The 24,872-nt window shown below is 34.5% G+C and overlaps 2 protein-coding genes across 2 annotated transcripts; both read right to left on the bottom strand.

The window, feature by feature from the left end:
- Positions 1-4,488: 4,488 nt before the first annotated feature.
- On the bottom strand, positions 4,489-10,196 carry LOC126727406 (protein AUXIN SIGNALING F-BOX 3-like). Its single transcript, XM_050433077.1, has 3 exons — positions 9,512-10,196; positions 6,113-6,605; positions 4,489-5,498 (listed from the first exon to the last, which is right to left on the bottom strand). The coding sequence occupies exons 1-3, from the start codon at positions 10,051-10,053 to the stop codon at positions 4,740-4,742; spliced, it is 1,794 nt and encodes a 597-aa protein (XP_050289034.1). The 5' UTR covers positions 10,054-10,196; the 3' UTR covers positions 4,489-4,739.
- Positions 10,197-16,173: 5,977 nt separating this feature from the next.
- On the bottom strand, positions 16,174-23,663 carry LOC126727407 (external alternative NAD(P)H-ubiquinone oxidoreductase B2, mitochondrial-like). Its single transcript, XM_050433078.1, has 10 exons — positions 23,332-23,663; positions 22,238-22,514; positions 20,775-20,969; positions 20,298-20,548; positions 19,121-19,340; positions 18,874-18,978; positions 17,714-17,986; positions 17,490-17,611; positions 16,885-17,004; positions 16,174-16,649 (listed from the first exon to the last, which is right to left on the bottom strand). Exons 1-10 carry the CDS (start codon positions 23,418-23,420, stop codon positions 16,562-16,564), a joined length of 1,740 nt encoding a protein of 579 aa, XP_050289035.1. The 5' UTR covers positions 23,421-23,663; the 3' UTR covers positions 16,174-16,561.
- Positions 23,664-24,872: the final 1,209 nt, after the last annotated feature.

Below are 24,872 nucleotides of genomic sequence, written 5' to 3' on the forward strand. Positions count from 1 at the left end.
CGGCGTTCACTTTAACCATTTTAAATTATACCGCGTCACATTTTTTTTATGTTTGTACTTATCTAAGAGAATTTAAATTTTAGATGTTTTTTTGTTGAAAACACCAGAAGATATCAATTGAACTGATAGAGTTATCGACAACATTTTTTTTTTAACTATTCTGTCTTTTGTGCTTTATACGGCTTGTTGGTCAAGCTAACTCCTAAATTCTGTTGCATCCAACGTTGTCTTCTTCTTGCACATGCCCTTCAATATACTGCTAGGGACCGAATTTATATCTTGGATGTACCTACAAATATACTATTCAAAGAAAGAAGGTGAAGTATTTTCCTTAATGAGTATCATTTATCAAACAAGCAATTCTTTGCCACCAAAGAATTAATGAAGTTTGAGTAGCTTAAATGGCTGAACTAAAGGCTTTTTGTGCCGGCAACAAATGGCGGATGAGCACGCAATCATGACCATTGCCTATATCTTTGAGTTAGTTGAGAAATGCTTTTTTAATGTAATGTTGGACATATAGGGTTTCTCCTGTGTTGCAATGTTGCATTAGCCCCCAAATAGTACACACTGTTTAGGGGTTGTTTTAATGCTTTTATGGTGTTAGGTACAAAGGCGTCGGTATGCAAAAGCAAAAAAGTGATGGCCTACGAAAGCTTTGAGTAGGGAAGAAGGGACATTTGAGAGTGAAGCACAGTTATGGAAGTACCTTAGCTTTGAAGAGAAAAGAATATGTGTGTGTGTGTGTGTGTGTGTGTGACAATATTTCGTGTCCATCTACTTCAATGTGGAGGGTCTAGATGACCCAATATGAGGGAAATATAGATAAGACAAATGAGATTGCTTCATGATTTGTTGTTTGTTCATCCTTAATAGGAACCAATTGTGTGCCTCACATCATTACCACTATTTGGGGGTTGAAATGGTTATTGATTTCAACATTCTCTTCTTCTATATTTTTTTTAGTATTTTTATTATTGTTATGTTGCAATCAAGTAAAGCTTGGAAAAGCTTTTCAAGTTTCCTGATTAAATATTTGGCAGAAAATATAGATTTGAATGTGATTTTAACTAAATCCAAACAATCAGATTTCATAATCTACAATTTTCAAACCAATGATGTGAGGTATTAAATTTAAAATAGGGGATCTCATTTGCGTTGAATTGTTGATGTTGACTCTCCCAAATTAATTTGACTTTAATCTCTTTTTGGACCCTTATATTATACTAAACCATACATATACTTTAATGAGAGTGCATGCGAAGTTTAGTTGTTGGGTGTTCTAGCCTTCTATTCTTCTAGACTTCTAGTAGTCTATCTTATTCGCATAAAAATCCTGTGTTTTAGTTTAAATGTGGGACCAAATTAGTTAGAGCTTAAAACTACAACTTCCTTTAAAATAATTAACATTACTATATATTTTGAAAATTTAACCATTAGATTGCATATTTTTTACGTTCTTGATATACATGTCAATTTTTTCATATTATTTACTAAATGTTATATATAATTTTAAATTACAAAAATTTGTAATTTAAACAATTTATTGATGACATAACTATTGATCTTTAATTTTTTTGAAATTTTGCAAGCATGAAAGTTATAAGAAGAAAATGTAATTCAATGGTAGATTTGTCAAAATTAAACTCTAATAAAAAGATATTGAATAAAGTTGTAAACTTAAACTGCAATCAATTTTGTAGCTAAATTCTTAAATGTTTCATTTTATATTCCATGTGTTTTCAGGTTACTTTAGAAGAAAAAAAATAGAACATATAGCACCATAATAGTTGAAGTAGAAAGTGAAACTCTCAAAATAAACTCAAGATTTTCTATTTTATTTGCAGCAAGTCAATAAGAGGAAAACGTTAAAGATTTTTCTAGTCCCAATATCATCACGATGGACTCCTTCCAACCCATCCAAAATTTTCATGCCCTTATTGCGGTGAACAAAACTCCATGAAAACCTGTCTTTTAGCTCCAAATTCGCAGTAAGATTCTTTAATTGATGGCTTTGTGGACTGCAAATTAACTCTCTAATGTTTTATCTTTTTGGCTACTTACTAATAATCATGGTACAATTTTTGTAAACTAGTTTTGCTTTTACAGCTCTTATTGCAAGTGAGTGATGTTTCCTAGCTTGATAGATCATGTAGGGACTTTAACCCTTTAAGCAAAGACTGATAAGGTTATTATTTGCTTCGAATCTCAATGAGACTGCTTACCAACCATAGACATATATAGTCACCTCACCATTCATTACACTGTATCGTGGGGTTGGAGCACAAAGGCTCCACTGTTTCTATTTACACCAACATGATCAAACCTACTTTCTCCAAAAAAAAAAAAAAAAAAAAAAAAAAAAAAAAAAAAAAAAAAAAACATGATCAAACCTAAAGATGGAAAATAGGACCTCTCACCGAACCTAATTAACCCACAAGTTATTATTACTTTTTTGGAGCCTTGATAGGTGAGATTGTGAAGTAAAATCATGATCAGTCCCTGTAAGATCTTACTGACCCCACAAAAATCTAATTATGGTCATAAAAAAGATTATGATTAAAACTCTTCAAATTTCAGAATCAAATACTAAATAAGTAGGAAAGACATTTGTTAGGTAAGAATGTAATAGCTTAGCTAGTACATTTTAGTGTTTTTAACAAAGACTTTCAAAGTTTTAAATCTCCCCTCATCAATTATTGCATCTAAAAAAGAGCATTTGCTTCAAAGAAGGATAAAGAAATCAAATTCGCTTTTAACGTGACTCATTAGCAGATTATCACTTGTCATTAATTATGTTGCTAATTGTGTAAACATAATTCCACGAAAGCAATAAACATGCTTAGAAGTTCATTGAGATTATTCAAAAATAAAATGGCATTTTCTTTCAATAGATACGACATAATCTATTTGTTCTTTGTTATATGACCGAAACACTAATTAGTTTTAAAGTATAAATGAGATTTAGATCAAATTTTTAATACAAAATTTTACTAGCCGAGCTAAATGAACCTAGATATCATTTTTGAAGCGTGGATTATGTGGCCAAACGTCTCCAACCTTCCTACCAAAGAAGTTTTCATAATGTAACTGGACCCATATTATCGGTGGAGCATAGCATAGGCCATGGAAATCACATGCCTCTGGTGACTAGGGTCCACTCAGACCCACCAGTAGGGACTAGGGTGGCGCCTAAAATTGAATGATCAAAAATAATGAACGGCAAAAGATGGGTCTATCAAATTTAATGAAATCTTAGAGAGAAAAACTCGAAGATGCATTAAGTTTGCTGAAGAGTGAGAGTGAAGGAGGACTCCCCCCCAACCCCCCCATTACAAGTGTCAGTACAAAGTGATAGCCATTAATAACTGGAGCACACAACTCAAAAGAATTTATTCATTTCTGGCTTTGTGATTATCTCCAGCCATAATTGCACATTTGCACCGAAAGAATGAAGTAATAAACATGAATAAAATAATTTCCTAACTTTAACTTCGGCCAAACATGACAAATTATTAGGTCTTCGGCGAAGACAGTTGAAATGATACTCCTAACTAACTAACGAAACAATAATATATATATATATATATATATATGGAAATGTGTGAGTCAGCTTTTTAATTAGCATAAAATATATATATATATATATATATATGAGTGATATTATGTTTGCATATATATGGAAATGTGTGAGTCAGCTTTTTAATTAGCATAAAAAAAAAATATATATATATATATATATGAGTGATATTATGTTTGCATAGATTACATCATTTTATTGGTTAAAAGGCCCAAAGAACAATATCCGATAAACCTAATAATTTATCACCATACAATGGCAACCCTGCCTTTTGACAAGTGACAACTTAATTGGGTTAGAAATAGAATCAACAGCTGATAGATTGCGAAATGGACCGGGTCAAGTTGATGACTGAATTCATTGCCCACTAAAAGGGCCTCAGCTCATGGTCAAGTATTCTAATAGAGATCTGAGAATATATTTGATAACAAGTGTTTTTTTTTTTTTTTTTTTTTCAAGCCCAAAAAGTTGTCTGATAAGCCCAACAAAAAGAAAACTAAAACTAAAACCAAGCCTAACATAGGTTCCAATTAGAATAGTAATAGATAAATGATTAAATTCACAAGTTTTTAATAGTCTAAACTTTTGGGACAACTTTTTTTTTTTTTTTTTTTTTGAGAAGATTTAGTTGATCATGGTGCAAGTTATTTGAGTTCAAACTTCACTCATAGTGCATGATTTCATTTCCTTTTTGGTATAATTCTTCAAATGAATATGTGCTCCATTATTGCTTACTAAATGATATAGATATTGGTTACTAAATCCCAAGAATGATAGATAAGAAAATCACAAACCACAAAGCATATATGCGCATATGATATAAATATTGCTTACTAAGAAAAGACAAGTGACACCAGTCACAGCCATTATTCTGAAATCAAAATCTTAAAGATTATTTTCTACAGTAATTTACACATAAGAAACCTGGTTTTATTTAATATCATTTTGAGCTTTGCCTTTGGTTTGTGAGGGAAGTAAACCCATCAAAAGGGGAACAAAAAGCAAAATACAATAGTGAGTAATTGAAGCAGATTCTCCAGGCAAGGTCGAGGCAACAATTTTGCACTCTCATCCCTCCTATTTGTGTGTGTGTGAGAGAGAGAGAGAGAGAGAGAGAGAGAGAGAGAGAGAGAGAGAAATGGAGATTAGTGTGCATAACTCAAAGAGTGAGAACAAAAGATGGGGCATCCTTTCTTGGCCCTGCAACAGAACGATAAACATAAAGTTTATCAGCCTGAAAACCATCATTCCCGCATTCCCTTATTACCTCCACATTCAACCTGGGCATCTCTTGTGCCAACAATCTACAGCCATCCATTGTCACTTTGCAGCCTGACATCCAGAGTGACCTCATTGATTCATATTTCCTGAAACTTGATAGCAAAGCTGCATTCCCAAACGGGCAGTCCCTTATCTCAAGTTTCCTCAGCTTTGGACAACCTTTCAATACACACTCCATGCCCCTATCACTGCTGCCAGCAAATGCAACAGAAAGTGTTTCCAAGTTATTGGCATACTTCCCAATGTACTCAAATGTAAGGTCAGTCAATAAACCTGAAACTGCAAGCCTCCGGAGTTTAGTGCAAGTTTTCACCACTGCTCCAAAAGCCTCATCCATGGGTTCATTTGTTTGGTAATCTGGCTGGCGTGGGTTCATTATGCAAAGCCTGAAGTGGGTGAAATCAGGGCAGTTCTGCACAATGGTTGCTACTGCAGCATTAGTCATCTGTCGGCAAAAGTAGAGAACATAGTGGAGTTTCTTGCAGCCATATGACACAGCTAGGAACCCAGCTTCAGTCACCCCATGTAAAATTTCATCCTCAAACGGATCAGATGCAGGGAAGACACGGAGTTCCTCAAGTAGAGGACAGTTTGATCCGACTGCTTCCAATCCCTCATCTTCAACCGAGTCCAGGACCTGTATCAAGAATTTGACATAGAAGCCCCAAATTAGTAATGTTATGACTTTTTATAATTAACATGTTACTTGTGCAAGTCAGAGCAGTTAGAACTACAAAAAATTGTTCAGAATTAGTTAAGTACTAGGATTTGTTATTGGTGCATATGCAGTGATCTTTCTGGCATTTTTTTTTATCTAAAGTAGTAATTATTACGTAAGAAGTCAGCACAGAATTCATTGGTTGGGGTTAGAAAACAGCTGAACAGAACTATAAGTTCTAGTGGAAGAGGGACTATGTCTTTGTGAAATGATGTGTATTGCTGACAGGTGAAGCATGTAGTTCTCAAAATATACTTTTGAAGTGCATATGAAATGCCAGAGGTAGAGGAACCACCAAATTTACAAGAAGGAAACTACATAAAGAGGAAGAGATCCGAATTATCGGTTGTAAGATGAAGTATTTCCGTATTTTAAGAAAAGTCCAAGATGCAGTGGTCACACAAATAATGATTTTAGAACTCTTAAGTTGTGCACCATGACCATGTCAAAAAGAATTGTAGCTTTTCTTACTTTACTATTGAACTTTGAGGAAATCTGACAAGTGGAGAAAATGGGAAATTGAGGTTCCTTACCCAGAGGCGCTGAAGAAGTGGGCAATGAACAAGAAGATTAGACAATCCATCACTTCGCAAAGCAGCATAGCTCAAATTCAAGAATGTCAAACTTGTACAGGCAGGGTAAAGAACTGGAAGAAATATGGATGTAACTTCATAAAAACCAGAGAGCATGTTTAGATTCTTGCAATTGTTGAATGCACTTTTGAGCTCTGAGTGCTGGCGGGGCGTAAGCTCTTGCAAAAGTGAACCAGTACCTAGCTCCCTTAAGTGAGGAGCAAGAACAAGCAGCCTGTGTAATTGTTCCAAGGTCATATTTTCATTAACCTTTAAAACTATCAACGATTTGCACCTACTAACCAGTCTCTCAAGAGCTTCAAAATTAACATCACTATTCAAATTGGCAAAGTTTAGTACTTCAAGTGACATGAAGTTTTCAGGGAAGCAACTCAACCATTTACCACTTTTATCATCGATATCATTCTCTTGTATATCGAGCTCGGTCAAATTCCTGTAACCAAATCAGAATTTAGAACTTTATCTTTAATATGTGGAAATGCAATATGAGAAGTAAAACATTAATTTTAACATAAACCTTTAACAATTTTATATATATTAAACATATTCCACATTGTTAACCATATAGTAAAAAGGAATAAATAGAAGAACGTCAACTTATAGGGAATAACGTGTCAAGATTCCCCATATCTCGATTAATAGACTGGTTTTAGGTAAAACAAATGAATATTTCTAGTGCTCTCCACTCATTTGAATCTTAAATCATTTAGTGCAGACTACACCGAAGAGAAAGGAAGCAACTCCAAGAACTACATCTTGATCATTGATGGTTCAGACCACACAACCAAAGCTCATTGCAAGGTCACATCCTCATTTGTAAATGCAAAAAATTTGGATTCCTAGCGAGATTCCCTTAGTTGAATTGATAGAAAATATATGCTCACAAATTTGCAAAGGTTCTTGAATATAAATATGAGAGATATTGAAAATATGGATAAATCCTACATCAAATAAATTCTGAACATTGAATTCTTTCTAGCGTGTAGAATTATACCCAAGAAACATATAACCCACCAAATCAACTTTATTAAAGTTTCACTTCACCTAAGACCACAGGCATCAACTAGACAGGTAGTTTTATAAAATGACGCATCAACGAAATGCCAGTCAGAAACCAAAGAAAAAGCAGAGGAAGAAATGGAAATAAAAATCACGTCCATTCCCACCACAACACTGTTTTCCTAGTAACAACACATTCCTTCTAAATTTTATCCTCGGACATCCACCCAATGAGAAAGTATCCCATGTTTCAGTAATACCAACTCAGCAACTGTTTTGATATTTCCTAGCCAATAAATGAGTGACACCTGTTTCAAAAAACTACATCAGACTACTCTAATAAATGATTAATTTATCTTCTCGATAGTATAGAAGATTGTAATTAATTTATTGGAGTAATCTGATGTGATTTTTAAAAATAAATGTCACTTATTTATTGGGTATGAAATACCAAAACAGATACTGAGTTGGTATTATCGTAACATGATATACTTTCTCCCACCCAACAGGCCAACACATAAGACCTACTCCAATCTAGTGGTAGTGACAAGCATACATTAATAGAGGTGACATCCTTATCACATAACAAAAAGAACCACAACTTTTTTTTTCGCTTTGCACTTCATTCAAAGCCACAAGAAGATACTAGGTGGGTGCATTCTTCCTTGGCCGCATATTGGCCACTTATTAGCCATTTTATTTTCACCAAATGGGACTATTTGCATAAGTATAAATACAAGGATATGCCATCCACTAAATGCCGGATAAAAAGAGCATCCCCATTCACAGCAAAAAAAAGTAGACCAAAAGAAACTAAAAAGTTGAAGCACTTCTATATGTTTCACAACCATTTCCACAATAACAACATAAAAACAAAATATTTCCTTTCCTACCTTCTTCAAACTGAGTCCCATCACTAATCTGACAACTAGAACCACAAAATCAGTTTGATCAACCTAAAACAAAAGCCCCATTCATAGCAAAATGCATACAAATTTTGAGCTTTGTCATCAAAATTATCACAAGAACCTGCTCAGATCTCACACACATTCAAAATTTTAAAACCCCATCTCAAAACAAATAAGAACTCCAGCTAATAAAACTTAAGCTTAAATTCACTACTCCCTAAAGTTTAGTTCAAGACCAATTTTAGTCCTTGAAGTTTAAATTAATCACTTTTAGGATGACGTGGCCAAACTAAAAACTGACGTATCCCGTTAGTACTAAAAACGATCACTTTAAATTTGTTAAAGAGTAGGTTCTAATTAACTCAATTAGAAAAATCTTTAATGGTTTCTGATGGTTGAATAAAATATTTGGGTTCAATTCCTGTTTATATCAAAAATCAATTAGTGTTTTGCTTTGATAATAAAAAACTATCATTAAGATTGTAACTTGGAACGAGCATGAAGGAATTAACAATACTTCTTTACCTTTTGAGTTGTTCTACCGCGGGTAGGCATAAAAGGATTTCACATGTGTAAGGGGATCCCCCTTTTCACTATATAGGTTCAACTCTCATTTACTAAAAATTTGGAATCTTGGGTTACTAATTGGTGGGATACTAGGCAATCCAGAATATGCCCCTAGTTTGGTGAATCTCTCTCGTGCATCTTTGCTAGGCCAGAACACTCATTCCTTTTTTGAAAGACTTCCCGGGAAATCTCTCGCTCCTATACCCAACAAGATTAACTAGACTATCCTCGGACCTCCGAATCCACTCCTTTTAAAAAAGCGCGTGCAGTACTTTTATGTTTACGGGCCAAAGTTTTAACACAAGAAAGTCGAAGTATTTATTTTATTCCATACGTATTCTTTTATTTATTTATTTTTTTTTTTTGAAGATCCGCTGTAATAATGAGAAAGATTTTTGCATATCCTATGAAAAACACGATCGCCTGCCAGTGGAACCCCCGAAATGGGATGGATGGTAGAGGGCTGCCTGCGCCCAAAAGCGATGATTCAATAGTCCCCTTGTCCATAGGGACGTTGTGGCATACAACCGAAACGACTCCCGCTAGATAGCCGCCCCTTTCTCTCTTTTTACAGCCTCGTGGACGGACGAAAGATGGGAAGTTACAGAACGAAGCAGTGATGAGTAGTAAAGTCTTGTGCTATGAACGCATAAGCAGGTAAAGAGTATATATATGATGAGCTACCAAAGAAGTAATAACCCTAAAAAGCTTGCTCGCTAGAAGTTGAAACTCTAAAAAAAAAAAAATTATTTTGTTAAGGAGCTAATGGGCTAAAACTAAAACTTAAAAAGTTAATATATTTGAACAAAAATGAGCATGAAAGACACATAGAATTTTAGTAAGAAAACCAAAAAAATTTACTTACTTGCAATGAGTGGTAATGGAGGCAAGCCCATCAGTGCTGAACCCATCACAGCTCAAAAGCGAGAGAGCCTTAAAATTAGGAAAAGAAAAAGCCAAAAGCTTTAAGCTCTCATCACTAACAGTCATTCTCTTAAGCCTAAGCTCCTCAAGAAAGTGATACTTGGTCGCAAAAACGAGCAACCAAGAGTGAACATACGCACCCCATTTGGGTGGAACCAGATCGAAATCCGAGAACCTGGGTTTCCCTTTGAGGGTCACACTACGAATGTTTGGGAATCGCCGAGTCAGTATCTCCGGCGAGACTGAGTAGCAGTTTCCGATGAACACGTGGGTTCTTGACCAGCGCTCAGCATCGTACCAGTCTTTGCAGACTAGAGAGACCGAGTTACGGTCTTTTCTGGAGTTTAAGAGAGAGAGAACTCGTTCGAGAACTTCGTCTGGGAATGGTGAGGATAGCTGGGTTGTTGACTCGTCCGAGTCAGGAGATGGGTCTGGGTTTTTTCTCTTGTGATTCATGGGTTCAGTGGGTAGAGAAAAATCCATAGGATGAATATCTTGCTTGATAGGGCTAACGTACACTGTGTTTTTGTTTTGGATGGGAAATACATGTATAGTTTTCACAAGCGAGAGAGAGAGAGAGGAGCAAATAATAATTCTCAAAGACAAAGGGTAAAGATTATATATACAGATAGAAAGAGATTTTTTTTTTTTTTTTTTTTTTTTTTAGGCCGAGAGAAAGAGATGTTCGAGTTAGCTTAAAAGAGAAATTATCATGAACATTATAAATTTGTAATAATATTATATTTATAGATAAATAAGTAAAAACTACAAAATGAGTTTCTCAACTGTTTAAAATTATTTAATTAGTAGTCAGTTTTTATTTAAAATAAAATTTTGACTCAGCAATTTTAAACATATGGAAGTCTTTTAGTAGAATGGTAGATAAATGACGTGATCCACTATAAAAACTTTACAATGTCTCCAAAACAAGGCTTATTCGTGAGCGAGACTTGCTCTTTGTTGATGATGAAGTATTGAAGAGCATAAGAAAGGATGCGGAGCTAAATATGAAAACCGATGACAACGGGTGTTATTTATGACACTAATCTATGTCAAACCGAGTTGAATATTAAAATTTTGAAATTGTTAACTCCATTTTATTTTTTAAATATAAGTGAAGTTCACATCATCAAGCTAAAATGTATTTAAGTTTGGTTTATTTTCTTATTCACAAATTTCTTGATTCACTTACAACTAAAATAGCATATGTTATGCCCACATAATCATTACGTAGAAGTTTGCGTCAATGTCCACAAAGTGATTTAAGTTTCATATAATTTCATTTTGGTTAATGAGCTAATAACTCTTAGGTTAAGGGGATTCGAACCCTAAACCTGAGATACCATTCAATCATTGGAAAGAGATAATTACTATATATATATATATATATATATATGCAAATTCAACCTTATATTGTTCCTTAAAAAAAAAATCTAACTTTGATTACTACTAGAGTCAAGGCCGGGGTCAAATAAATATCTTTCTTTCTTTTTTTTTTTCTTTTTTTTTTTAAAGCTTCGTTCTGCTATTACAAAATGGGTGTGTGAACTCTGGAGTCTGGAGCATGAGTCATATTGGAAGCAATTTCTCAATGATATATATTTCTCGAATGAATCAATCATGCTACTGCCTAGTATATGGGGCAAAATTGGCCTTTACCCTTTTTAAAAAAAAACAATCCAGTATTTTATCCAGCATTTTGCCTCATTTTTCAAACTAATTAAAGAAATACTCCTCTTTTGAAACTCAACTTTCTCAAAATCGAGTTAAAAAAAAAAAAAAAAATTCTTGAGGCTTATAGTGGCGTTTTAAGGAGCCTATAGTGACGTTTTAAGGACCTATAGTGGCGTTTTGTAACTCGATCTTCATGAACTCAAGTTCAATGCAAGTTTTTCCTTTTTTTTTAGGCGAAAATGCACTTTTGGTCTCTAAATTAATTTTGCTCCTAGGTCAGTCCCTGATTTTTAAAAATCATTTTTAAAATAGTCCTTATTGTCAACCTAGTGATAGAAAATGCTGAGGTGGCAAACGGTGTGTCCTACTTGCTGACATGGCGCTGACGTGGATATTAAAATATTATTAAAAATACCATGTCAGCGTTTTAATGACAAGTCAGCTGAAAAAATTCAAAATCAAAAACAAAAAAAGAAAAAACTTTTTCAGATTCCCTCTGTCTGTATCATTTTTTTTTTTCCAGATCCTTTCTTTCTCTATCTCTTCCATTTTCTTGTTGGCCACGTGGACGATGTGAGAACGAACTCCGGCGAGACCATGACGGACTCGATGGTCCCCAATGGAACCTCCAGCCGGATCGAGCAGCGGATCGCGACGATCACGCACTTGTTATTCGCGTAGGTTATGCTGGAATCTCTAAACCCGGCCGACCTCACCATGGAGACCAGCGACTGAGCTGAGGCGAGGTCTTTGCACTCCACGGCGACGATGAGCAGTTCGAAGTGAAGGACGAGTTCGAACTCGAGTTCAGAGCGAGTTGGTGAGTCGGGGAAGACGAGGGAGATGACCGACTCAGGATCGGCCGAGTCATGGGAGACGAAGAGCCAGGAGCCACCTTTGGATTTTTTGTTGGGTTGGGTTGGGTTTGGTGTATGGGTTGGGAGAGGATAGAGATACGGCCGGAGTAGGAGCTGGTGGTGAAGTAGCAAGGGTGGTTGTTGAGGGTGTTGATGAGAGGGAGGATGGGAGTGTCATACGTGCCCTTCGGTGATTTGTCGGTGTTTGATGATGCCAGTGACGCTAGCGTCGCCGCTTTTTTCTAGGTTTCTGCAGGGGTGGGTGGTCGGTAGTGGAGGTGGAGATTAGTGTGGCTGTGGAGATCGGTGTGGCCATGTTTGTGTTTCGAAGATGGAGTTGTCTCGGTGAGTTTGGTTTCGTGTTTGTGGTTTTTTTTTTTTTTTTGATGATGTGGATTTGTATATTTATTTCTTGGATTTATTGGGTTTGATTTACTAGAGGTTTATGGGTTTGATTTCTTGGATTTATTGGGTTTGATTTACTGGATGTTTATGGGTTTGATTTCTTAGATTTATTGGGTGGTTTATGAGTTTGATTTCTTGGATTTATTAGGTTTGATTTACTGGATGTTTATGGGTTTGATTTTTTGGATTTATTGGGTTTGATTTGGGGAAGAACATGAAGCATGAAGTTCATGTCCTGGGGAAGAAGAAGAACAATGCTTTTCTGAAAAATAATGAAAAACAAACCCATTTTTTAAATTGAAAAAACTTTTTTTTTCTTAATTTAATTAAATTAATGTTTATTTATTTATTTATTTTAAAATTTCTGACCTAGATTTTTGTTTTAATTTTTTATAAATTTAAATTTGACGTGGCATTTCAAAAATGCTAAATAAGTTTTTTTTAATAATATTTTATTATCCATGTCAATGCCATGTCAGCAAGTAGGACACGCCGTTTGCCACCTCAACATTTTCTGTCACTAGGTTGACGGTAGAGACTATTTTAAAAACAATTTTTAAAAATTAGGGACTGACCTAGGAGCTAAATCAATTTAGGAACCAAATTGTGAATAGGCCTAAAATATAGGGACCAAAAGTGTATTTTTGCCTTTTTTTTTACCTATAACTCGAGTTCATGGAACTTGAGTTACAAAACGCCACTATAAACTCATTAAAACATCACTATAGACTCCTTAAAATGCCACTATAGGGGTTTAACTCAATTTTGAGATAGTCAAGTTTCAAAAAATGGACGTTTCCCTAATTAGTTTATGAAATGGGAAAAAATGCTATATTGTTTTTTTAAAAAGGGTAAAGGCCAATTTTTTCCCTAGTATATGGGATGTAGTTCATTCTCCAATTATCTTTTTAAATGCAAAGTAGCTATAATCATATTGATTTTATACACAATAGAGTTCACTGAGGTTCAGCTCACTGCTTAGAAATCTGGTCGTTATGGAACAAGCTAGCTACTTTGTCAGTATAGTTTTACAGTTTCTGTTTCAATAAGATCTTCTTGATTTTCATAATAATTATAAAAAAATCAAGTCAAGAAGTCATTAATTTAGTGCACTTTAAATGGGTCCGACATGTAGGTAACATTCCAACTTTTTTAAAGGGCACGTTGTGGGGATAACTTTAGCGATTGAAGGTGACTTAATCACAATCCACATTATGACACATTAATGGTCATCTTTCATGGGAGTATAAAAGATATGGTCATCTCTTCGACACGATGAGATTAGTACTGCTGGGTCAATGAAAGGTGAGAGGTACAATCGATTGATAAGATCCAATTCAACTACAAAATAAAATTCATTTGATTGGCTTTGCAATATGCATGTAATAAGCAATGCTATATGGCATAAAATTTCATGACAAGTAACAAGTTATAATTGGTATAATGTCATTTTTACGTTTTATTTCTATTATATACAAGTTATAATATGTGAATTTGACTGTTGTGAATTTTTTTTTTATCCATTAGTCTTATTGATGGCTTAATTTACCTCTAACCCCTCAAGTCGAGTTACTCTCTTTTTTTTTTTTTCTTTTTTTTTTTTATGACTAACAATTATGGTTCCCCTTCTTAATCTACAATATGAAAGATAAGATGGAGTCAAAAGGACCTAATTCTTCATGAAACAAGACTTGAAAACATGGGGAAGGTTTATTTATTATGGGAATAAGACCTCTAACCCTTTTGTCCCCCACAGCTTAGGAGGACCATGTTCTACTAATACCTACTTTCTGAGTTTTCTCTCGCGGTCTTCAAAGGTCCACTTCGTTAAACCTTACTATCATGACTGTCTACTACTTGAAAAAAAAAATTATGAACAATGCTAGAGACACAAAAAATTTAACAAATATTGTACACAGGCAGTTGCACAGTGGGACAAGATGGGCCGGGTTGTTGGGATATTGGGTTTCCCATGGTGGCTTTCGAGCTGTGAGGAAAGGGAATTAGCTAAGATTGCTGAATGCTGATGCAGCTATGAGGAAGACCACGCAGGTCTTTTAAGGACACGGATTGGGACATGGGTGTGCATGTGTGACCAACCTTTTCGGCTTTTTACCAACTGGACTCTAGGATTGGATCGCCCCTAAAACAATCCTCACTCCTAAAGGATATCCTTTTATTATTAAGCTCCAATTAGTTCGATTAATGAGCAAAAAGATATTCATTAATATCATAATGATTATCATCAACAAAAACTTTGAGCAATTTGTTTTGATTTTTATAAACAGTACTTATCATTATCAATGTGATTTCTTATAATATATTAAGAATATTAAGGATATAGTATCAATTATGCTGTTTATCTCATTCAGAAAAAAAAAAAAAAAAAAAAAAAAAAAAAAAAAAAAAAGGCTTCGTAGGAAGATTAATCAGCTTTTAAAAAAAAAAAAAATATATATATATATATATATATACTCCCTCCGTCCCACTTTGTTTGTCCTCTATTCCATTTTGAGATGTCCCAAAATATTGTCCTATTTCTAAAAATAAAAGCCATTAATTTACTAATGTTCCTATTATACCCCTATTTTATTAATAATTTAATTTTTTGATAAATTTATTTAAGGGTAGTTTTGGAAACTTATACATTTTTAAAAGATAGACAAGACAATAAATGATGTTCCCTTAAAAAATTTGACTTTTCAAACAGGACAAACAAAGTGGGACGGAGGGAGTATATATATTTTTTTTGTTGATACTCTAAAAAAAAAAAAAAAGTTTTTGTTGAATCTATAGAAGTTTGTGTAAATTGTCCTATTTCGTTTAGAATACTGTAGTATGCATCCATAAAAAGTTTGTGTTGTAATTATCAAATTATAAATAAATAAAAAATCCTACTCCCTTACTTTAAAAATAATTATAAAAAAACAAAGTCCTATTTCCTCAAATTGGATGTCGGACAAGGTTGATTTTGTCTAATCACTTTTTTTTTCTTTTTTTAATTTGGAAATATTTTCGCTTTCTTTTGACTGCGTTTATTTCTTGGGTTTGCTTCATAACTTGAAAGTTGAAACTCCTTTTGGATGTTCTCTAATTTAAAATCTGATCTACTTTCCCATTTTAAAAATTCTGAGCTACTTGAGCTTGCATTCGAATACTGAGTTGTGGGCCTCGTGGCCCCTGCAAGATGTTGGGCCGATGTTTATGAATGGCCTAACAGAAGAGACAAAGACCCAATACTTAGAAAGCTAGATACGGCTCTGGCCAAATTTTTCTGGTATATCTTGTGAGTTTGCAAAGATTTTGTATCAATTTTTTTAAATTTCTAGAGGATATCTTATATAAAAAAGATAAAGACTTAAAATAGCAAGAGACCAATTTTTAATGAAGACCAAAACAAAGGAATTTCCTGCAAAGAAATGACGAATAAAATGACCAAAATTTAAAAGGTAATTTAGGGTTTTGGGGAAAAGTAGTGGAATGTCCCAAAAGATTTACACTGATTTTTAATACCAAAGTAACAGGGTTGATTTTATCCTCCTCTTGGTTTACAATTGCACGAAAATTTCTCAGGCCCTTGCAGTATGTACTCATGCACAGGAGTCATGATTGCCACGAAGAACATAAAAGAAACAGAGTAGCTAAATTTTTGCCGAATCCTATGATATATAAGAGAGAAAACATGAACTTTTCTTATTTTTCAATTAACATTGCTCAATAAGGCATGTTATATTAAAGAACAAAACAAAGATTTTGCACCCTTGACATGGGTGACTAGTAACTATCCATGTAGCATGATTTTTGAAGAAAGTTTCTGCAAATCTGAAAATATTAATCAGACGCTTCCCCCCTTCCGTCCCAACCAGGAAAAAAAAACAACTGTACCTACTACTGACAACTTAACAAGAGTGCATATTCAATTATTCAACAAATCAAGTTAACCAATCGAGATTTGAAAACAAAATTTTCCTCAAATACCAAAATGTAAATGATGGTCAACAAAATTTGGGCCGCGTTTTTCTACTGGAAACTCAATTATCTGTTAGCTGCTTGCCTCATATACGACTTGAGTCCCTCCCGAAGATAAAACGCCTTGTCCAATCTGTTACCACCAATACCCTGTTTCGCCAGCTGACTTGCTTGCTGAAAGTTCAAGAAAAAATGTTGGGAAAGAATCAAAATCTGATAAATGGTACTCTTTGGTAGTTAGCACTTAGCACATTGATCATTAACATTAAAAAAGCCAATCAGATGGCATTGTTGAGTAAAATTGGGTTTGTCGTGTATATGGGTCTCATCATCTTCTGAATATGAAAGTTGAATTTGATACCCCAAATCATTTATGTAACACCAAAACCGAGGAGAAGAAATAAATTACCTTGTATAGACAGAATACCAAAGCCACTGACTGCTCTGGCCAATGGATACCCAATCGCCAGGAAGTTGTGCAGCTGTTTGCTCTCCTCCCAAAGGAGCAAACTGTCCAAGATGCTTATACCTGAAAGAGAAATCAACGACGTAAAAAATTGTTAAGATAGACACTTGTTTCATCACTTTGAATTAAGAATAACATACGCTATTCCAAGATAGAATAATTCTCAATCCAAATTAGAAGTCAAAACCTTACTAAGAAGTGTGAGTTGATTTAAGTTGAGAGAATGAAAAAATGTAGAAGAAAGACTTAAAACTAACATTACCAGAAATAGTAAAAAAAGACACCAATTAAGGAAGTAACAAAGTATGACTTCTTTCTAAAAAAAAAAAAAGAAAATAGGACTTTAGATAGAATAGAACCGGAAAAATAATACAATTGTGGCCAACCATGACTAGTCAGTTGTTGTTGAATATTAGAAACTTAGTACTATATTTAGACAACACACTTTTTGGACTTGATCCCAAAATTCATGATTATGATTTATGAGGTATCATCTAGCTCTAACATGGCCATGCGAACACAGTTTGAAATAATAGTTCAAATTGTACCTAAAGGGACGAAACCGATGGCGGCCTGTTCCCCTGAATCTGAGAGGACCCTCTGGATTTTTTTCACACTCTTCCATGCGGTTAAAACACTTAGCAAGGTAGACACCTTGCTGAGATGCAACCTGCATTGTCATTTTGGAAGGCAAACAAAACATACATTAGGATATATGCCTCTGATAGATTATATTATTATAAGGCATGACCAAATAAAAATAACATGAAACCTGAGCCGTAGCTGGAAGATTTTTCATTTGAGAATCCACTTGGGAAAGAGCTGATTTAAATTCTTCAATATTTAGTTCAATAGATTCTTTTGTATCATCCCCTTTGGATTCCTTCAAAAGATCAAAAATATCGCTCATTTGCTTCTTCTTCAAATAAAGCTCCACTTGAGGGTATCGTTCACAGATGTCATCAATAACTTCTCTGAACTCTTTGACTGTAAGGGTTCCTGAGTTGTCCGCGTCTGCCTTACTAAATATGGCTGAAATATCTTCCTGAAAAGCAAATTCAATAAGGAAAGGAGAAGAACATAATTAGCAGAATGTGAAGCTTAAAAGAGGGGCTGAAATAGGAAAGAAATATTTGGACTAACTAGTAGCCCAATGTAATCCATAATCCTATTTCTCCAACTATTAATTAATTGATATAGATTTAAAAGAAAATAGTTCTCCAGTGAACAGGTTGCAAGTGATGGACAATGCCACATCAATAACAACTAATGTGGAGGACTGGGAACTGGCTATTGCCAGCAAGCATACTTGGGAAGGAAAATTAGTGTAGTAGAAAATATGCAAGTTCTATATGCGTTTCATGATTCCTAATAAATTACCAATTATCTCAAAAGCTTAAACTATTAAAAAATGATGAATTTAATCATTTAACCATAATTCTAACCCTTCCCCCTCATGTGTGGGTCTAGACTCTCCATAATAAATGGGGCCCAACACAACGAATTTTTAACTTATTAAATGGGAGGTAAAGTGAAGACAAGGTTTGAACTCAAACCCCACCCCCCCCCCCCCCCCCTCCTCTTTGATTCCAAGATAATTTACCAATTTTAACCATAATTCTAACAATTCCCTTTTGAAAGAAAAGTTTTATCAACTCTTTGAAAAAGAGAAATGATTTAGTTGTCATCTGTTATAACTTATAAGTCTAGTCAGTCATGCCTGCACAACCAAACTTTTTTAGAAAGGAAGAAAAGGAAGAAGTTATAATCAAGAAGTTATAGGCCACATTTGCAGCAGAAAAATTATTCTCATTGGTAAATTCAAATGAATCAGTCACGTCATTAACAGGACAAACATCTCTTGATTGAAAATTCAATGAATGTTGAGTTTGATGTGCATATATGAACTAGAAAATTAATAGAGTATAGTACCATGACTTTGCGCTGATTTATAGTGGCACAATCACCTAGTGCATATATGCTGTCACATCCCTCAACTCGCAGCCATTCGTCAGTTGCTAAAACACGCCTGTTGGCCTGTTTTAAGGAAACCCAATTATTAAATGAAGTGGTAAATGAACATAAAAAAGATCAGCTCCTGAAGTTTTAGTGGTAAATGATATAAAAAACTATATGTAAAGCAGCATTTTAATAATTCAGAGGTTCAGGTAAAACACACCTGACCAATTTGCTTCATAAAATCCATTATGATGGGACGAGTTCCAATGCCAGTTGACCAGACAGCCATTCCATATGGCATAATAGAGATTTTGCCATTTTTCATTTCTTTAGTACTGATTTCTTTTTCAGATACTTTCACAACCATTGATCCTGTTTTCACATCAATACCATCTCGTCCAAACTTGTCTTCAGCAAAAGTTGTGATTCTTTTGTCAAACCTGCAAAAGTATGAGAAATTTCAAGTAAAGGAAGAACTGACTCTCCTAGCATACCATCCAGCTTTTAGAAAATGAAATTCAAATCAATGATAGTGTGCATGCACTTATTAGGTGGTCACAAAAGATAGACATGTTAGGTTAGCTTTCTAAAATGCACTTATAAAGTAATAGACATATCATGAACACGATGACAGATTTACTTCCAAGAAACATCCATTGCAAACATTGTTGATTAAATTAAATTAAATTCACCACTAAGATCTTATTTTCTCACCTGCTTTCCTTAAAATTTACTTTCATAAACTTCAGGAATTGTGGCCATCATCACATCCTTAAAATATTTAATTAGAGCCAGCACACAAACTTTACATATTTTCTTATGCTCAAAATATAAAAGGAACAGTGAGACAAGCCTTACCACAGAACTTTGTGGTCCTTTTGCTTCTTTTTGAAAGATTAAGTCAAACAATCTAAAATAGGGAGACAGTCATTTCTTACTTTTGTAAGTCCCCAAAAGTCACATTGGTGAATCCCCAATTAATGTTTTGGCAGCACTTATCAGGTTTTATGACAGTTCCCAAACTTATAGTATTCAGATGACAGATGGTTTACGCTATATTTTTATAGAGAAAATTCACCTCCACATCTTAAATCATGTTAAACACTTGCAGTCTGGATATCATTATCAACTCAATGTCCTCTTTCAGATTGAACATGTCAATAATGCTGTTAAGGCACTCAACGCTCACTAAATGCTGCAACCCTCTATGAACAAGGCCAACTACAGATATAGCTTCTATGGCTTGGACAAAAATTACATGTCTGACTCAGTGAACACAACTGAACTAGAAAAAAAATCATACATTAAAGGCTTAAGAGGATAATGCATCATGAACAAGAAGGTATCAACTCAAAAAAAAAAAAAAAATGACAGGCTTTTAAGTGTCACATTCTTACATGTTTAAAATATGGTCGCCTGCCTCAAGAAGTGTTATTTTAACCTGGTCTTTAACCCTAGGATATAGTGTCACTAGATCCTCTTTGACAAAATCATGAAGCACCGCAGCAAACTCCACACCAGTTGGGCCACCACCAACAATAGCAAAATGAAGAATTCTCTTCCTCTCTTCTTCGCTTACATTTGGTAGGCTTGCTCTTTCAAAGCAATCAATAACTGTTCTTCTGATCCTCTGAGCATCTTCAACTTCCTGCACTAAGACGTAATATTCCCAGGGATGAACAAGAAACAAGAAACATACACATGCATGGAAATGTTCTGTTCAAATACTGGAATTCCCAAAGCTATAAATAATTTTTCTTCTTTCTCTCTCCCTCTTGTTGTCAGGGGAGGAGCTAGAAAAAGATCTTCTAAAAAAGGGAAGCTTTCATGGGAATTCACCAAAACATAAACTAACAAGGTTGCAATGGAGTTACCTTCAGGAAATGACAATGCTCTTCCACACCAGGAGTATTGAATGTATTAACACGGGCTCCAACAGAAATTATAAGGTAGTCAAAGTCCACAACAAATTCTTCTTTCCCATTTTGAGTAGACCGACAGTAGATTTTCTTGTTTTCTGCATCAATCTTGTAACATTCTGCTTCACAGTATTGAACGTCTGAATGTTTCTGCTTGGGGAAAAGTCAAGAAAAGCCATCGTCCAATTATATACATCATCTCTAGTAAACGACAAAAGCTACCTAGCATGTGAAAATGGTACCAAGCGGCTATCAAACATAAAACCAATAATTATTGGGCCATGTCCACAAACTCAATATAGTAAATATTTTCTATTTTCCAAAGAACAAAGGGATCCATGAAGTTCCTTTCCAAAATCTATAATCACATCTGACACCTGAGCAACACATTTTGCAGGCATCGAATAATAATTTGTCATCTATCCATGGTCTCATTTTCACCCCTCTTCATATTTGTGGTGTCCTCAAATGGTTGCTTAAGGATGTACAAATCTTTTTGTATAGTTTTTGTTGTCTTATTGGCTTCATTCTGTTCCTTCTCCTCTTTCTTTCTATTTACATTTACTTCGATGGTAGGCAAAAAGTGGCTGCATATTGTTATTGTACCCCTATTCCCATGTGTCCAAAGGTTTATTATGATTGCAGAATTTATTTTTACTCATGGATATTATCTAGAAATCTTCTTTCCCGTAACAAACACCCGAGCATAATCTCTATTACTTAAACCTTCACGTTCTCAAAGGGAAAACAGTTGTTGTTTTTCTACATGTTTTATACGCACTCTTGCATATACAGGCATACAAAAATAAGATTAAGATATTTGACACATTTTCCAGTGCAGTAACAAGGCCCTCAATGACTCAACAGCCTTCAAGAAAGAAGCAATATCAGAATAGAAGCTACAGACCACATTGTTGACATGGTCTTTGCATACAGAAAACATTGAAGAACTACTTTTACCATAAGAGAAATTTAGGATCTGTTCGGGTACCACTTATTTGCTGAAAACACTGCAGCAAATTTTTTTTTAAAAGGTAAAACACTGTTCATTTGCTATGTTCACTAGTTTTTGTGCTTTGGCTGGTCCATGAACAGTGCCATGGGACCAGCCAAAAAATGCACACGCCAGCTTCAACGCAAACGCATTGCTAAACAAACGCACACTTAATGCACAGAAACACAATCTTCTCAGATTTTTTAAAATTTTACGGCATATACTACAGTGCCACTGTAACTTGGCCTCTCTTCAACTGGTTTTATAACTACTCAAAAATTTGATTTTTCCATTTTCCATCTATTTCTTATAGCATCGAAATCTGCAATCTTAGTTATGTTTGTCCCTAACACTACAAAAGCATAGATTATCTAACATAATCACATAATACAGCAACATTCTTATGCAATTCACTTTCGATTACCTTCCGGACAATGTTGCGAATTGGTTCAACAATGCTGCGAGGTTCGACTGTACCACATGTAACACTTGGCAGCAAAGGAGTGAATGCAAAATAATTACGGGGCGATATCACTTGAACATCGTATGTGGGGTTGTTCAGATTCTTCAAGAAACTAGTTCCAGCCCAACCAGTTCCTAGTACCACCACCTTCTTTTTCACGTTCTCCGATTCAGATGAAGCAATGGCAGGGGCACCATTGGACGAGTTTGCCTCGGCATAAGCCACAAGGCCCCCACCACTGCAACGAGAAGCAACAAACACAAGCCAAACAACACAAAAAATCAAATCATGAACTCACATATCATAACATTTTACATTAAAAATCGAATTGAAAAATACAAATTCGCTCTTGAAAGGGATTAACAAAGAAACGACCATTCAATCTAAAATCACTATTTTAAAAAAATAATAATTTCAAGTTCACAAAACTGCGCTATGTTATAACTCACAATCTTATAGCAATAGCAATTAAAATTCAATGTGCTCAAAGCAAAATTTTTCATTATTCGATTAAAAAATATCTTAACACAAAATCTTTGAGCTACCTAAAATAAAAAAAATAAAATTTTATTTTATTTTAAATTCTCTATATGTTTATGGCTGAGTTGTACGGATCTGCTATTAATTTGAACACGTTGATGTAATTCAGTTTTCTCAAACTTTCAGAGTTCAAATTATAGATCTAATATTCTAAAATTTTCGATTGGAATGAACAAAAAGTCTAGAACAATCTGATTCCGTAAACTTCCCAAAGAGTTGGAAAACTACAGAGCACGTGGAATTCAGGATTAGAACACAACGAAATGGAAATCATAGCTTTGTAGAATCACACTACAACTAATTCGTTACAAAATCATTCATTTCCTTCACGAGTTTAGCAAGATTTGAATCCAAAAAAAGAAAAAGAAAAAAAGTAAACGTTGCAAACAGTAAATTCAAATAATAAAACAGAAGCTACAATCAAATTAAGCAAATATGTAAACCAATTAGCATTATAAATTTATAATCGAACACAAAACTCGAAAAATGAAAGCAGAGAGAGAGAGAGACAGTACCTGACTGTGAAGACCACGAGAAACTTGGAGAGTGAAGGATAGTCATGGAAAGCTCTAGAAACTCTCTCATAGAAAGTGAAACTCCGCATATTTGCACAAATTTTTTTCAAAATAGCTTTTAGATCTGTAGCCAAAAAGCTTGGAGAAGAAGAAGAAGAAGAATTGAAGAAAAAGAGAGGAAGGAGAAAGATTTATAGAGAGAGAAAGAGAGGCTGTTAGGTGAAGTTAGAGAGAGAGAGGGGCTGTTACTTAAATATAAGTAGTATTAAGTCTAGAAGTTTTGGTCAGAGAGAGAGAGAGAGAGAGAGAGAAATCCGGAGAGGTGGGAGGGAGTGGGGGGAAAAGACTGAAGAGAAATGAACCGAACGTGAAGGAGAGAGATCTCTGGGTGTCTACGTGTTTCCCGCGCGTCGAGGTCACGATGGTTTTGCTGCTTTGCTGTGCTGTGCCTGTCACAGTCTTGAGTTGTGAACCGAGATTTCCTTTTATTTTTTTTGACTTGACGGGCAAGGAAGTGGCAGGCGGCACGTGTCTTACGATGAGGATTCTATGACTTTGACACGTCGGGGCTGGGCGGCCCCACACCACTTGTTGTGAATTTCAACTGCTTCACTTTTACGCACTTTCACCCACTTTCTCAACAAAATTTAGGTCGCATGCAGTTATTAGTTATTACGAACAGACAAAAATGTAATTTTATATATGATTTTAAATTAAAATTAATAATAATTTAATTTGGTGGAAAATTGTTATAATAAGTTGTGAAGGTAGAACTTCACCTTTTTATTTTGAACAGTGATATAGATACTACAAGTTTGACTATGTTGAATTTATAAATAGATGTGTCGTCGATCATTAAGAAATAATTTAAGCATTATTTTATATAGCGATTGAAACAAACTAATTATATTCACTGCCACGTAAATTTGTAGTAAAATTTGGAATACTTTTAGCATTTTTTTTTAATAGGAAAAATGGTGAGATTCAACTACTAGCATCCTTGTGTGCTCAATAATGCTACTAATACAACCGTTTTCACAACTAATTTTATAACTTGTTGTATAACAAAAAGTGGTTCGTTGCACAAATCACTAAATCAATAATGGGCAGAAAATATCGACCATTCACATAAAGGACATTTTGTTGAGACACTACTTCCTTATTTATTTGAAAAATGTTATATCCACAACCTTTTCACAACATTTTCATAGTAAATGTTATGTAGCATGTTGTTACTTACTGTTACTAATAGGTAAGAAAATAATTTTAGTGATGAATTCAAATTAATAACCTGTAACAACCTGCCAACTAAGATTTGTTGTGAAAATATTGTAAAAATGTTGTGGACGTAGTACCTCCCTCTATATATATATATATATATATATATATAGTTATACATAAACCAAATTAGCTAAGTTAATTAAAAAAGAAAACTCTGATAAACAAGCCATATATGAGGATGAATCCACCTATAGATCCTATATATAAGGTCTTACCTTACATGAGTGGAAATGTGGAATGCATTAATGCATAATGTACTG

This window comes from Quercus robur, chromosome 5, assembly GCF_932294415.1.
Source record: "Quercus robur chromosome 5, dhQueRobu3.1, whole genome shotgun sequence".
Lineage (NCBI taxonomy): Eukaryota > Viridiplantae > Streptophyta > Magnoliopsida > Fagales > Fagaceae > Quercus > Quercus robur.

Bases quoted from the DNA above. Each gene is read 5' to 3' on its own strand.
- LOC126727406 (XM_050433077.1), bottom strand. From the start codon at position 10,053: ATGGATTTTTCTCTACCCACTGAACCCATGAATCACAAGAGAAAAAAC. The intron at 6,606-9,511 runs GTAAGTAAATTT...ATTTGGTTACAG, and splicing joins TCCATTACCACTCATTGCAA to GAATTTGACCGAGCTCGATA. The intron at 5,499-6,112 runs GTAAGGAACCTC...TTCTTGATACAG, and splicing joins CACTTCTTCAGCGCCTCTGG to GTCCTGGACTCGGTTGAAGA.
- LOC126727407 (XM_050433078.1), bottom strand. From the start codon at position 23,420: ATGCGGAGTTTCACTTTCTATGAGAGAGTTTCTAGAGCTTTCCATGAC. The intron at 20,970-22,237 runs GTAATCGAAAGT...TTCCCCAAGCAG, and splicing joins TTCGCAACATTGTCCGGAAG to AAACATTCAGACGTTCAATA. The intron at 17,005-17,489 runs GTACAATTTGAA...TTTCTCTTTCAG, and splicing joins CATCGGTTTCGTCCCTTTAG to GTATAAGCATCTTGGACAGT.